The sequence below is a fragment of the Pseudorca crassidens genome, chromosome 19, assembly GCF_039906515.1.
Source record: "Pseudorca crassidens isolate mPseCra1 chromosome 19, mPseCra1.hap1, whole genome shotgun sequence".
NCBI classification, from domain to species: Eukaryota; Metazoa; Chordata; class Mammalia; order Artiodactyla; family Delphinidae; genus Pseudorca; species Pseudorca crassidens.
The window spans coordinates 10,062,793-10,078,693 of NC_090314.1; the positions used below are offsets into that span (position 1 = coordinate 10,062,793).

The following is a 15,901-nucleotide window of genomic DNA, read 5'->3' on the forward strand; positions in this document are numbered from 1 at the left end:
ACAGAGACATAGGAATAAACAAGCAAAGCAAACCAAAATTCATCAAGTGATGTTTCTTTCAAGGTATGGAGTTGTGAGGAAAAAAAATTTTTTTTGTTTGCGGTACACGGGCCTCTCACTGCCGTGGCCTCTCCCATTGCAGAGCACAGGCTCCAGAAGCTTAGGCCCAGCGGCCATGGCTCACGGGCCCAGCCGCTCCGCGGCATGTGGGATCTTCCCGGACCGGGGCACGAACCTGCGTCCCCTGCATCGGCAGGCGGACTCTCAACCACTGCGCCACTAGGGAAGCCTGTGAGGAAAAATTTTAAAGGGAAGGACTACCTTATGGAGAGTCCTGTCTACAAGGAAGGAGAAATGAGACAGGGCAACTAAATGCCAAACAGCATCAACACCTCAGATGAGACTCGGCACATACTCGCTACTTAATCATTGTATGTTAAGTTACTCTGAACACCTGTTTAAAAATATCATGGTTAACATCACAAAGACTTCAGCTAATATCTTAAAGCAGAAAAGATTAATGCTAAAATACAGTTCATCAAGTTTAGTTTTCCTTTTTTTTTTTTTTAGCACCCAGAGTCACACACATATTAGTAAGTGCTCAATAGTATTGATATTTTGAATGTACTTTGCAAACTAAGAAAAAAATCAGCTTTTCCATGGCCTCTCTGGTAGACGTCATTTGGATGCTGAAATACTGGAATTTGCAGGACATCTCATGGGGGTCAGTATAATGGAATACCTGAAATTGGGACCATCACGGAGAATCCAGTGTATATGGGTACATACCAGAAATATTATTTAAGAGTGCTAACTTTTTCTCAGGTGCCAATGTCACGAGAAATTAAAGCAGACCTATAATAAAGATTGTCCTAAAAAATTTTTTTTTTTTTTTTGGTTTAAATTCAGGTTTTGACTCCTGGAGAAACATTATCAGCAGACATCAGAATTAGCTGATACCTGCTGCTCAATCACCTGTGGAAGAGCAGATAGACACCCCCATAAAAGTTTTAGGCAAACGACTCTGCAAACCTGAAGGGAGTTGAGCTTCACGGCCACCAGTGACCCCCCAAAGTCAGGGTAGGACGTGGTCAGCTGCTTTAGGATCAGAGAACTGTCCTGATAAGATTCTCTCCTTAGGGGCTGGCTTTCATGCCAGCCAGTTAGTTTCATGGCCTCTGGATAAATCCTTCCTCGTAATTAGCCACGGAACAGATGCATGCCGGATGTCACAAGGTGGGAGCAGGAAACAGCACAGATTCTTTATTCTGGCTGGAAAAGTAACGAATGACATGCACCTTTCACAGATGGGAGACCACAGGTGGGCTGAAAAGGATCGTTCCAACCAACATATACTTCAACCCTACCCTCAGATTTCTGACCTGCGAATTGATATGTGACATGAAAGGGGATGCTTTTATGTAGGTTTAACCTTCATGTCAAACTCCAAACAGGGCTCTGATAGGTGAACCTGTAAATTAAGTTCTTCTGTTAGACAGATGCAGGCCTCTGTTCAGACCTTCAGCTTGGTACCCCACCCGCTTAGCTGCTCGATGCTGACCCTACCAGAAATGATCGCATATGGCTGATAGTCAAATGTTTGAAACTTGCTGGTGCAGTTCTTTCGCAAACTCTCATTTCACGAGATCTAAATTAAGCGCAGGTGGTAAGAAACATCAACCAGTAAGTGAATCGGTGCAACTGGGCAAATGACCCTGCGAGCACTGATTGGGGGCAATGTGTTATCTGTCACAACAGACCAGAGCCTGAAATGGGTTTAGCAGATCAGCAGAACCTTTTCGGTAGGAAGCCCAGAATGGTCAAATAACCATATTTAAAAAGACTTTCAGCTAAAAGGATTTTTAATGATTCCCAAATCATGAAAATTAAGATGGAAGTTCTTTTTCCAGGACGAAAGCCACGTTCACCCTAATTGGAATGACCATGTTTTCTGTGCAAGCAAATGGAGTGATTTACAAATTCTGGACACCTTGACGGCGGATGCGTACTTTCCAGCAGTGACAAACATCTCATCGCAGCAATTGGAGAAGATGACCGTGGTGGCATTCCCGACGTTGGGGCCGGCAGCAGGGCTGCCACAGATGGCGTCTCCCTTGGCTATGCTCCACACCACCACACTGCCCAGACGAAAGGACAAAGAGAGTCAGGGGAAAACAGGCTTTCAAAATAAGAAACGGCTCTTTTAGCGGTTCTAGAAGGGAAAAAATGAAAAGGTTACTTACAGAGGAACAAAAGAATTACACCGCCCCCCTGCCCCCCAGACGTCTCCTCAATCGCACTGGGTTCGAAGATAAATGGGTGACATTTTAAAAGTTTTGAAGGAAAATGATTATGAGGCTGGAAAACCATCAGCCTATCAATCAAGTCTGATGCTAAATCTAAAGAGATTTTCAGACAGGCAGGGCGTAAAAGTTTACCACTCATTTATCTCTTGTAAAAAAATTTCCTTGGGGAAGTACTCCAGCAAAAAGAAAAAAAAAAAATCATTAATTAGAAGCAATAAAGGGGATGACATAGGCGTGTTTTCAAACTTGAACATGTAGCTGATTCACTTGGAGGGCTTAGTAAAACAGAGAGTGCTAGGACCTACCCCCAGACTTTCTGATTCAGTAGGTCTGGGGTGGAGGCTGAGAGTCTCAGGTGACACTGATGCTGGTGGTCTGGGGACCACACTTTGAGAAGTGCGGTTGTAGGTTACCTTTCCATCTTTCTGAGTACAGTCATACAGTTTAGTCCTAAACTGAGTAGTGTTTGCTTAATGATATCAAAAATGTGTGTGTGGGGTGTTACATTAAACACTGGGGTCAGAGTATTAAAGAAAAAGAATGCAGATGGTACAAACCTGGTTAATGTAAAAACATGCCTCCCTATGTTCCCCAAATTTTCTACATGTGGAATGAATTATCACAGGTGGTCTAAATAAAGGTATAACCAAGATCGCCAGGCAGGGGGAAGGAGATAGTATAAGAGCTATGAATTCTTTTTCTTAGTAGGAAGTTGATAGATACCACCTAACGTGGAAAAATTGAGATGCATGTCACTTAAAAGTTGTAAAAAACTAGAGGAACCAATATCAAAAAAGACTGTTAAAACCTCATACCCAAGAGAAATAGAAATGTACATCCACACAAAATCTTGTACGCAAATGTTGCTAACAGCATTATTAATAGTAGCCTAAAAGTGGAAATGACCCAAAAGTCTATACATTAATGAATGGGTAAGGAAAATGTGGTATATCCACACAACGTGAAAACAGTCACAAAAGGCCGCATATTGTATTATTTCATTTACGTGAAACATACAGAGCAGGCAGATCTATACACACAGAAAATAGGTTAGTGGTTGCCTGAGGCTGGGGCAGGGGCAGTGGTGGAGCAGGAATTGGGAGTGATGGCTGATGGGCACTGGGTTTCTTTTTGAGGTGTTGAAAATGGTCTAAAACCTTTGTGGCAAAGGTTGTACGATATAGCACGTAAAAAATGTCCTTGGGGAAGTATTCTGGCAACAAACAAACAAACAAACAAACCCACTCAACTAACCACTGTACTAAAAACCACCTGACTGTACATCTTGAATGGGTGGATTTCATGGTATGTGAAATGTATCTCAATAGGGCTGTAAAAAAAAAAAGAATCCAAGTGCCTCTGGACAGTCGAACTCTTCATGGTGGAGGGGATACAAATTTTGAATCCTTCTGCATAGTAGGACAACACACTTGCTTTATAAACCATGAACAGGTATAGCTTTAATTTTTCAAAAACAATTTTAAGATTTAAAAATAAATAAAAGGCACCAACATAGATAGCTGGCCAAATAAATTCCAGCAGATCCATACAATTGAATAGCATACAGTTGCTGCAAAGAGCGATAGGTATTGTCTACATATATACACATAGAAGATACCCTTGGTATAAAGTTAGTCAAAAGCAGGTTGTAGTACAACACTGATAGTACAATAACATTAATGCAAAAGCTTCGCAGATAGGTTACAAAATATTCAAAATGTATGCATATGCAAATTCTAGAGTGTCCACTCTAGTTCCCAGCATCCCTTCTGTTTCTTCCCCTCTGTGGAGACGCCAGGTGGTTTGGGTAGAATGGACCCTCCCACACGGTCAGGGTTGACCCATGACTATACAGAAGCAATCAACAGGACCCCACGCTCTTCACCACCGTGACTATTCAGGGATGGGCATGTTGCATTTTCCTAGTACAGCAAAATTTGTTTTTCTTTCGAGAAGAAACTTTCTTGAGAATGTTTTTCTCAACATCTCCAGTTTTCCGTAAGCAAATCTTCGAGAGCCTAAAATCAAGCTTAAACTTACAGAGGAGATGACAGTTTTGCAGATTAGTCTTGGTTAAGGAGCCGTTTTATTCTCCCCCCAAGGCCTAGCCTTAGCAACTCTTCAGCAGGGTCTGGGGGTGGGGGGTGATAATTGCCAGGCTTGAAAAGCCTCTGGGGCTGGGACCCAGGCATCAGGGGTCTTATTTCCTCAGGTGATTTCAATGTGCACACAAGATTGAGAACAACTGCCTTAAGTTGAGCTAAGAATGTTAATAGCTGATTTCTGGATGCATTTCTTACAAAAAAAAAAACCCAAAACAGTCAAATGGGGATAAGCCAGGGAAGTCTGATTATTTACACAGCAAGAGAATGACCGTGAAAGGAGGAAATCTCGTGATGATTTTGTTGATTTGCTATATATTAAGAGAACGGTCAATATACAAGTACACACAGATGTAAATTTCCATTGTAATTAACCTGTGGATCTCAAACAAGAAAATATCTGTGAAAGTGCACCAAAGTATTAAATCCTACACAAACCTCAGGTGTTATTTTTCTTCTATAAATGATGTTCCTTTAGCATTAACACAGGAATAGGTACTACATTGATTTTTATTCCTAATATAAGGCTTTGAAATATTTTTCCCCCCACAATTTCATTTGTATTTATTCTCTCCCTACTAAACTTGACTGTGAGATCCTTGAGCGCCAAGATCATGTCTTGGTGAGGCAAGTTAAAAAATTTAAAATGCCACCTCTGGAGTCACACTGCCAGGGTTTGTCCCCCAGCTCTGCTACTTAGCAGTTGGTGAGTTTAGTTCCTCATCAGTCATATGGTCCCAATAGCTCCCACCTCATGGAGTTGTCATGAGGCTTAAATGAGATAATGAAGTCAAGTGACTCAGCACACACCTGTCCCATAGTAAGTGCTCAATAAAAAAAATCAGCTGTTGTCTATGATGAGAATTATGGTGACAAGATGATGTCATCTTTTACAGCAATGGTTCTCGATTTAGTTGCACATTAGAATCACCTGGGAAGTCTTTCTAACTCTTAAGGCCGAGTGGTCAAAGTCTCTGAAGGTGGAGCCAACCCTCAGTAATTTTCTAAAACTCCCAGTTGATTTCAATGCACTGCCAGGCTTGAGAATCAGCATCCCATAATATTTTCGTCATAGCGTTTTCACACCACACACGCTCTATAGATGGGCAAACAGAGAATGTTAGAAAGGAGAGGGTACTTAACACATCTAGAAATATGCAGGGCGGAAAATAGGTAAGTATGCTTAGTTCATTACCTTCCATCATCTGGGCCTCCTAGTGATACCAAGTACAGATCATTTGGTGAAAAGGCCAGAGCTTCGATTTTGCCCTTGTGAAGCGATAGCCGAGCAATCAGCTCCCTTTTCTTATAATGCCACAAAATGATATCCGCCTGGGAGCAAGAATACACTGTCAGATCACAGACAGGCTTTGAAAGAACTGCAAGAGATAGCTACCCCTCTCGGTGAGAAATAATCATTCGTCACTCTTCTAGAAATTAGAGCAGGTCTTACAAACACGACAGCAACAAGATGGACACAGTTGTAATCAGGGACGTTTGTTTCTGAGCATTACCGGTCACAAGTTGCACCATCGGGTATAAAACCACCAGGTTCCTCCGCTCTCAGCCTGATAGGATGAAAATGAGTTCCGAGAGGGTTCAAAGGAAGAGGAGGAAGGGTGTAAACAGGGTAGCACAGAGCTATTCTGAAGTGAGCAGTTTTTCTTGGGAGGCACTGCTAAATCTATTGAGAATGAATGATTTTTTAGTTTATTCACCTTGAAGCCCATGAATGTGACTTGTCCGGAAGCAAGGTAAACTCCGCTCTTGGAGATGGTCACACAGGAGACATTGTTGCCATGACCGTGTAGGAAATTCTGTTCCTGAGTATTTAGTGCCTGAATGAGGATGGTGCAACCCAGAGGATAAACCAGATGCTCCTGGTCGGGATGGCATTTTAGACCAGCGGGGACATGTCCTAAAAGAGAGATTAAAAATAAGAGTAAAAAATTAAAAAATAAGTCAGGGGCAGAAGTGGCTGGTGGTTTTTATTTAAATTGAGCACAAAAGAACGCTTTTGAAATAAGCCTTAGTTCAACTAAAATGTGTGTGTGCTGTGTGTGTGTGTGTGTCAGGGAGGGGTGATAGGTAATTTTATTCCACTGACAAGAAGGTTGGTCTAATAATATATAAGTTTCTCAAACTTTAAGGTGCATAAAAGTCCCCAGGGGCTCCGGTTAAAATGCAGATTCTGATTTTAGGTCTGGGGAGGGGCCGAGATACTGCATTTCCGACAAGCTCCCAAGTGATGCTGGTGTTGCTGTTGCTGGTCCAGGAACCCCACTTCAGACCTAGGTCCAGTGTTTGTAATTCTGATAAGCACAGAGCACATGAAGCAGGAGAAGCCTGTCTGGGTGAGCACATAGCCATAGGGAGAACGTGAATTCACTACCTTGGGCAGAAGTTTGGTAAAGATAAAAATTGGGGTTTCGTCCTAAGTCTCTGGCAGGCTGAAGAATCCCAGGACTTCTCATAGTGAGACCCCAATCCTCCAGATATTTGCCAAGAACCACCTCAACAATTATAAATCTTAGTAATATGTTCTAATATGAAATAGACATGAGTCCTCCCTTGTTACTCATCTTTGGTCAGAATTGTTTTGGTTATTTTTCATATCTATTTTACAATATACACTTTAAAGTCAGCTTGAGTACTTGAAAAACTCATGTTTGTATTTAGGGGAGTGGCATTAAATGTATAGATTAATTTAAGGAAAAACAATTTTTATAATAATACATTATATTTCCTTTCTAAAAGCAGGATATGTTTTTCCATGAAGTCTCCTTTTATGCTCCTGGCGACATTTCTAATATTTCTTCATAAAGATCTCACACATTTATTTTGTTTACTTCTTGGTAGTTTAACATCTTTTTTTAATTGCTATTTCCTTCCCCATCAAAAGAGTCACAGATATTTATTAATATAGTTTTCTGGTCCTTAATGAACTCAGCTTTTATATTTAACTCCCTCTGGAATTTGGTTTGATGCATAATGTGATTCCAGTAGCTAGACAGATTTTTTTTCTTCAAACAGCCAAATATATTAATTGAATAAATGATTTCTTTCACTTTCATTGTGATCATCGTTCCTTTTTTCTGCAGTCAGTTCTCATAGTACTAAGGTTTGTGTCTGGGGGTGATCTTGTCCTTGTGAAATGTATACTTAGTTTTTCTCATTGCAGCCTCCTTATAGACAATCATATGGCTATCCATAGGGTAAAAGTAAACTTAGATCCCTACTTCACACCATCCACAAACAATACATTCCAGATAGATCACGGACCTAAATGTGAAAAACAAGACTTAATGTACATACAAGTCGTATGAAATGACTAGAACGTGACACAAAAGAGCAAATCCTAACAGCGGAGGCCAATATGTGCATCCAGTTATGTTAAAAATCACAAACTTCCTGGGAGTTCCCTGGTGGCCTAGTGGTTAGAATTCTGGGCTTTCACTGCCGTGGCCCGAGTTCAATCCCTGGTCCGGGAACTGAGATCCTGAAAACCACGTGGCACAGCCAAAAAAAAAAAAAAAAAAATTAAAAACTAATGACAAAAGACAAAATGAAAAGAAAACCCAAACCAGGAGAAGATATTTGCAATGTCCGTAATAACAGACAGAGAATCATACCCAGCAGAATATATAAAGAACTACCATGAAGCAATAAGAAAAATACAAACTGCCTGACAGAAAAATGAGCAAAGGCTATGAAGAAGCAATTTATGATGGAGGAAATTCAAAAGCCAGAAAACACATAGAAAGATATGCAGCTGCACAAGTGACCAGGGAAATGCAAATTATATCCAAAACGAGATACCATTTCATTTCCATCCTAATGGCTAAAATTAAGTAGGCGGACAGTGCCAGGCATTAGTGATGTGCAGCAAAGGCAACACTCACAGACTGCTTAATGGGAGGGTAAATTGGTAGAATTGCTTTGGAAAATGTGTCCGTATTGAGCATCATTGAATACATGTACGTATCCTAGGACCGAGATCTACTCTTCAGTATATAACCTAGAGAAATACTTGCAGTTGTGCTTATGGGCCATGTACAAAGGTGTTCACTGTGCCGTTGTTTATATTAGTAAAAAGTGGTAAATGAATAAAAGCCCATCAACAGGGAAATAGATATTTAAAGCAAATTAAATCATCACCCAAGTAATGTTGGGTGAAAAAAAGCAGGTTTCAAATGTGCAATAAAAGAGAGGATTAATCTTTTTAAAAGATTATAAAATATAAGAACATGTAAACATATACAATTTATATACAGTATATCACATATAGTATATTTAATATTTTACATATATAGTGAAATTTTAAAACATAGCTGGGAAGGGTACACTAACTCCAGGATAATGGTTGTCTCTCTAGAGGGAGAAAGAATCAGACAGTGTTATAGGAGAGAGAACTGAAAATGTACAGTGCCTGGAAGATTCAAGTACACTTACATATTTACACCCTCAAGTTAAAACCCATAAACTATCATGTAACTCTACAATGGGTGCTAGTGTCACCATGATAAAAGGGGCTTTGCTTTTGCTTCTGATTTGTTTCCATGTGAGAGCTACTAAACTCCATTACCTGGTGTTTAAGGCCTCCAAAATCGAATCCCAGGCTCTCTTTACTGTACTATCCTGCCAGTCCATGACACTGAAGCCAGCCAAGTGTTTGCCATTCCCCAACTGACCCCACACTCTCCCCCTTCCTCCTTGGCTCACCCTATATGTGTTCCCTGGGATATTTATTCACCGACTCCTACCCAACTTTAAAGACTACTTGAGGGCTTCCCTGGTGGTGCAGTGGTTAAGAATCTGCCTGCCAATGCAGGGGACACGGGCTCCAGCCCTGGTCCAGGAAGATCCCACATGCCGCGGAGCAACTAAGTCTGGGCAACACAACTACTGAGCCTGCACTCTAGAGCCCTCAAGCCACAGCTACTGAGCCCACGTGCCACAACTACTGAAGCCCACACGCCTAGAGCCCGGCTCCGCAACCCGCAACAAGAGAAGCCAGGGCAGTGAGAAGCCCACACGCACCGCGATGAAAAGTAGCCCCCGCTGGCCACAACTAGAGAAAGGTGGCGCGCAGCAAGGAAGACCCAATGCAGCCAAAAAAAACAAAAACAAAAAAAAGAGACTACTTGAATTAACCTTTGACCCCATTCAAACCTAGAATAGAAGCTTTCTCCCACACTTTCATAAAACTTTGGTTATTTTCCGACAAGTAGTATAGCCTTTTTACGTAAACGTGTTGCGTTGAAGGCAAAATTACGGGAAACTCAGTCACTTTTTACCAACAAACCCATATAACTACAGCCCGGATCAAGAAGCCGATTATAACCACACCCCAGACATTTCCCATCTGCCTTCTCCCAGGCTACATCTCCCCAAAGGTAATTGCTGCTTTGACTTCTATTCCTGTAAATTAATTTTCCTCATCTTAGAACTTTATATGAATGGAATTATACTGTACAGTACGTATTCTGTCACATCTGGCTTTTTTCATTCAACATTATGTTTGTGAAATCTATCCACATTGTTGCGTGTAGCACTACAGCGGTCCCTCTGCATCGGTGGAGGATTGGCTCCAGGAACCCCGCAGATACCAAAACACGCGGATACCAAAACACGCGGATGCGCGAGTTCCTTACATAGAAGTGTGTACTACAGTCGGCCCTCGGCATCCGTGAGTTCTGCCAACCGCGGACAGATTTTTCTGCCCTCTGTATGTAGTTCATTCTTTTTCATTGCTTCAGAGTGATCCATTCTATGAATATACCAATTTATTAGTCCTTTCTACTTTTGATGGACATTTTGGTTGTAGTTTTTAGCTATTTGAAATAATGCTACTATAACCATTCGCATATATGTCTTTTTGGTATACATTTTGTATGGCATTTGGAGGATACATCAAAATTCTTTAAGCTGTACTCAGAATTTATCCCAAGGAAAAAGTTAAAGAGTTGAAAGATTTAGCTATGCAGATGTTCTTTGTAGCATTTAAAAATAAATGCAAAAAAATGTAAGGTATACTAAATTTTTAACAGGACATTGGTTAAATAAATTGGGGCATATCTATGCAACAGAATATTATATTAAAATTATGGCATAGAGTACATTTACTGCTAAGGAAAGATTTGCATGGCACCCTAGGTGGAAAAAAAATCTGATTATAAGAGAATATATCAGCATGAGACCACTTTTGTGGAAAAAATTTATAGGTCAATGTATATTTCAAAGGATCATACCAAAAGTTTAACAGTGATATCTTTAGGAAATGCAATGATGGCTGATTTTTTTTCCGTTTCGCTGTATTTTTCCAATTTTCTAAATTCTTGTTCTTAAGTATGGCCATGGATTTACCCCTGTATTACACTGTATTCTCAGTGCACAGCATACTATTTGGCATAGAGTAGTTCTAGATAAATGCATATTTGACTCTGAAAAAATATAAATTGTCACAAAATCAAGAAGGTAGAAACAATTCAATTAATTTTATTCAATTTTGAAAGGCCGAGATAATTGCCATGGGAGACACTGAGGTATAATTGACCATGTATTTGGTCTTTGAGTGCCACAAAACAGCACAAATTCAGTAGCAGGGCTCTCTGCTGGTCACCATTGTGACCCTTTGCCCTCATAGCAGGTCATCCACATCCTTTACCAATGACCTGGTGATCAGCTCTAAAGAGGGCCGGTATCTGGATGCACTAAATGCCCACTTTCTATCAGAGACTGTTAACCTAAAACGAAGACTCAAGAGCCAAGTCCTAGAATGTGCTAACACTTTAGCCTTTGATTGTTCTGTGTCTACATTACCACAATTTTAAAGATTTCAGGCATCACAATGCACTTTTTTAAAAGTTTGCTTTTTTTTTTTTGTTGTTTTGTTTTTTTTGTTTGTTTGTTTTTTTGCAGTACGCGGGCCTCTCACCGTTGCGGCCTCTCCCGTTGCGGAGCACAGGCTCCGGACGCGCAGGCCCAGCGGCCATGGCTCACGGGCCCAGCCGCTCCGCGGCACGTGGGATCCTCCCGGACCGGGGCACGAACCCGCGTCCCCTGCATCGGCAGGCGGACTCTCAACCACTGCGCCACCAGGGAAGCCCTAAAAGTTTGCTTTTTTTTAAAAAAATAGATCTTTATTGCTTCACAATACTGTGTTAGTTTCTGTTGTACAACGAAGTCAATCAGCCGTATGCATACATATATCCCCTCCCTCTTGAGCCTCTATCCCACGACTCTAAGTCATTGCAAAGCACCGAGCTGATCTCCCTGTGCTATGCTGCTGCCTCCCACTAGCTATTTTACATTTGGTAGTGTATATATGTCAATGCTACTCTCACTTTGCCCCAGCTTACCCTCCCCACTGTGTCCTCAAATCCATTCTCTATGTCTACTTCTTTATTCCTGCCCTGCTACTAGGTTCATCAGTACCATTTTTTATTTTTAGATTCCATATATGTGCGTTAGCATACGGTATTTGTTTCTCTCTTTCTGACTTACCTCACTCTGTATGACAGACTCTAGGTCCATCCACCTCAGTACGTTTATTTTATGGCTGAGTAGTAGTCCATCGACAGATGAATGGATAAAGAAGATGTGGCACATATATACAATGGAATATTATTCAGCCATAAAAAGTTTGCTTTTTAAAAAATGCAACCCATTGCTTGTTTTCATCCTTCTCAGAAAACCAAACAGCATTTCCCCCCTTCATGTTGCAAATAGGAGGGGGTCATAAGTCAGATTTAGGCAGAACAACCAGGCCTCCTCTGACCAAAGCATCTCTCCTCTCCAGCTCCCCCTGGCGTCCTCTTCGCCTTCTGTCGTGGACTGAAATCCTCACCATTAGAATCCCCCCTCCCCCCCAGCCCCTTCTCATTAGTACATCAGAAGGTGGTCCCAGGGGCCTACACGGATTCTGTAGGTGGTTACCGAGGGGCAGGCAGTATTGCGGGTTGTGTGGGGCTTAGAGCCAGGGGAGAGCTGACTATTGGGAGAAGGCTTTCAAGTCACACTTACTTATCCTTAAGGAGGAGGAGGCATTTCGTTCCTTTTAGGCAAAACCCATCCCGTTCTTTGAGGCTTGGAGTGAGGATGTGACTCTCTAAGACTTTTGGGGAGGAGGAGCTCTCTGGGTCCCCAGTGCTTCGCCCATGCCAGCGTCCCAAGCTGCCTTCCAGGTGCTACCTGGGGTCTCACTCTCCCTGTTTGCACTACGTGTCCCTGGGGTTCCTAAACCGCCCAACCCAGACGTGCTCTAGGTCTCACCATTGAATCCGATCACGGCCTCAAGCTCCAGCTCGGCCACCTCAGCCACCTCATCCTTGGGCGAAGTTTGGGTCTCCATCACCCGGAGACTCCGCTTACGTTACTCTCAGCCTCCAGAGGTGCAGCGTCTTCCGGTCGTTATGGTAACGGACTTGCGCATGCGCGCCAGATCAACGCCTGCGCTGAAACCCAGCCGAAGGAGTTCGAGTCCTTTTGCTCTCTTGCAAACGGAAAGAGCCGTTCTTTCTACCTTCTAGTATTTCTCTGGAAATTTAAGGGGCACTAAATGCACAGAACTAATTCCCTCCTGTCCCATGTAAAGAGTGTGTGACCTTTGGGGTAACTATATAATTAAGCTCCTAATGGCATTTAAGAATTGAAGAATTGCCTCTGATGGGAAGGCTGCTATAAGACAATATATAATTGATACTTCTTTGGGTCCCATGTTTGAAGCAGGACAAAAAGGTTTTTTTAACTATACTGAGGTATAAATTATATAGAGAATTTACTTAAAGTGGGCTTTAGTAAATTTATATAGTTGTGCAACTATCACCACAATCCATTGTTTGTTTGTTTGTTTTTGTTTTAAGCAGGATAAAATGTTAAGTAACTGCTAGAGGTCTTGAGGGGCTCCCACCTACCTGGGAAAAATGCTTAGATTTTGTTCAAAAACAATTTTATTTTAATTGCACCCAACTGTTCGCGTCTCTTAGTGGGACCCGATTGCTCCAACCTACAGTTCCCCGGGGGAGCGCTTTCCTTTCTTCATCACAGTTTGGAGGCCTTGGGGTACGTATATTCACTGTGCAAACTTCAGGTTCCGGTCGCGCACGGGTCGAGCCGCGGGGTGTGAGCCGCGCGGGCCGCCGTAGTCAGCTGTTGCGAGCAGGAAGTGTCCGAGGAGTGGGTGGAGACTGCACCATGGCCCCGGACCCCTGGTGAGCCCGGGGAGAGGGAGGCTGCACGCGGACCGTCCCGGGGGAGGCCGTGCTGCTGGGGAACGGGCGGTCGCTAGGCATTAGGGCTGGAGGCCTTTCGGGATGAGGGGAGGGGAGCAAGGCCCCTTCCCCTGCTGCCGGGGACGGGGTTTGAGGGGCTGGGCTCTGCCGCATCCCGACACCCTCGGTCTTGACAGGGGTGGCCGGGGCGGGAGACCCGGCGGACCTCTGAGGAGCTGAGTTCCAGTGCCGAATCTCTGAGCATTCCTTTAGCCCTTCTTGGCTGCATCTCCCGGATTCCCGCCCATCGTGGTTGTGGAGATGACTGATGCAGGCTTCCCTGGACTCCTGCGAAAGTGAAGTCCGAGTGACCTTTTTGTGGAACGCCAGTGCATCTGGTGAACCTTCTTATTTCCCAGGTGGAGAAACCGAGGTTCAGAATTCATGGTCATCAGCGAGTTAGTAACCAGTTGGCGCTAGCATCTAGATCTTGTGGGCCCTTCAAAAAACTTAGAGGAATCTGGGAGGGAAATTATGCCGTTGATAAGGTATTTTAGTACCACGAAGACTTTCTATGGCAGCAACTTCTGCAGTAAAACAATAGGTGATAAGGGCCTTTTATTCAACAGTTAAGTCCCAAGGACTGACTGGATGATGAAAGACACAAGTTCTGATACGAGGAACCTATTCCTATAGTGTATTGGACTTGAGCTTTTTGCTTACTAATTTAAAATGCTATAGCTCAACACGGTTCTTTTGGAGAATATGTCATATTAGTAACTTGTAACATAGTTTATTGTTTAAGTTGCAGATAGTCTGGATATTAAGAGATTAACTTTGAAAAATCAAAGTTAATCTACCTGGGATCTAGATTATCTGGGCCAATGGCTTAATTGATTTAACACTAATTTTTTTTCACCTTATTTTAACACCCCGATAGAAAATTTAGAAAATATTGAAAATTTGCAAAGGAAAAAACCCCCATCTTTAACTCTTATCATTTGGAATAATTGCCACTGTTGATTTTTTTAAATTAATTAATTAATTTTTGGCTGCGCTCTGTCTTTTTTGCTGCGCGTGGGCTTTTCTCTGGTTGTGGCGAGAGGGGGCTACTCGCGGGCTTCTCACTGCGGTGGCTTCTCTTGTTGCAGAGCACGGGCTCTAGGCACGGTCTTCAGTAGTTGTGGCTCGTGGGCCCTAGAGCGCAGGCTTAGTAGTTGCGGTGCACGGGCTTAGCTGCTCCGCGGCATTTGGGATCTTCCCGGACCAGGGCTCGAACCCGTGTCTCCTGCATTGACAGGCGGATTCTCAACCACTGCGTCACCAGGGAAGCCTGGCACTGTTGATTTTTAAAATGAATTCATTACTTTGTATAATATATGTGTGTGTGTCTATATATATGTGTGTATACATATACACACACCCCTGTATATTTTACAAAACAGGGAACATTCCTCCATATCATTAAATATTCACTGAAAACACAATTTTTTTTTTTTTTTTTTTTTGCGGTACACGGGCCTCTCACTGTTGTGGCCTCTCCGGTTGCAGAGCACAGGCTCCGGACGTGCAGGCTCAGTGGCCATGGCTCATGGGCCCAGCCGCTCCGCAGCATGTGGGATCTTCCCGGACCGGGGCACGAACCCGTGTCCCCTGCATCGGCAGGCGGACTCCCAACCACTGCGCCACCAGGGAAGCCCTGAAGACACAATTTTAATGGTGCTTAATAGTGCATCATATGAATGACCTTGATGCACTATGATTTAATCATTCCCCTCTTTGTACCCTTTAAAAAATGTGAGGGATTTTTTGGGTTTTATTTTTTTTTAATTACAAAGACTGCCCTTTTGTTCCATCTCTTATTTCCTTGGCTCACTCCCTAGAAGTGGAACTACTGGGTCCAAGGGCTAAGTTGCCCTCCACTTCCTGGAAGCTAACTCCCTCATTTTACACATAAGGTAGGAAATAGAGCTTAGCAATAAGGTAGAGGCCCCAGGGTATCTATTTAGGTTGGTAGAAGCTATCACTGAACCCCGGGCCTCTTCCACAGTTAATGTTGAAAAAGCACTGATAAGTTTTCCTGTTCCTCTCAAGTAGTTTGACTCAGCAGCTTTCTCATTTGTTGAAAGTGAAACAATGAGGGACTGTGCTGTGCTAGGTCAGCTTCCTTGCAAAGTAGGTTGCTGCTCACGGGAGCAGAAAGGAGTATGGAATAGGACTTGGAAAAATCTATAAAACAGACTTGACTACAGCTTTGCTTTCCTACTATTGAAATAGCATA

At 42.8% G+C, this 15,901-nt stretch overlaps 2 protein-coding genes across 4 annotated transcripts in view; one reads left to right on the forward strand and one right to left on the reverse strand.

Annotated features, from left to right (window-relative positions):
* The window catches only part of CFAP52 (cilia and flagella associated protein 52), a 36,281-nt gene extending 23,462 nt beyond the window's left edge, over positions 1–12,819 (reverse strand). Inside the window, exons 1-4 of the mRNA XM_067714869.1 lie at positions 12,683–12,819; positions 6,127–6,326; positions 5,604–5,740; positions 2,010–2,138 (exon numbers count right to left, since the gene is read on the reverse strand). Of these exons, the coding sequence (XP_067570970.1) occupies positions 2,010–2,138; positions 5,604–5,740; positions 6,127–6,326; positions 12,683–12,761 (545 nt within the window). The 5' untranslated portion in view covers positions 12,762–12,819. The remainder of the gene's footprint in view (positions 1–2,009; positions 2,139–5,603; positions 5,741–6,126; positions 6,327–12,682) is intronic.
* Positions 12,820–13,477: 658 nt separating this feature from the next.
* The window catches only part of STX8 (syntaxin 8), a 251,695-nt gene continuing 249,271 nt past the window's right edge, over positions 13,478–15,901 (forward strand). For 2 of the 3 annotated variants that reach the window (XR_010937415.1, XM_067715433.1), the window contains exon 1: positions 13,478–13,620. Coding sequence is in view for 2 of the 3 variants with exons in the window: in XM_067715433.1 (XP_067571534.1) it covers positions 13,604–13,620 (17 nt within the window). In the remaining variant the exon portion in view is untranslated. The remainder of the gene's footprint in view (positions 13,621–15,901) is intronic. The other variant, XM_067715432.1, reaches the window with a different exon arrangement.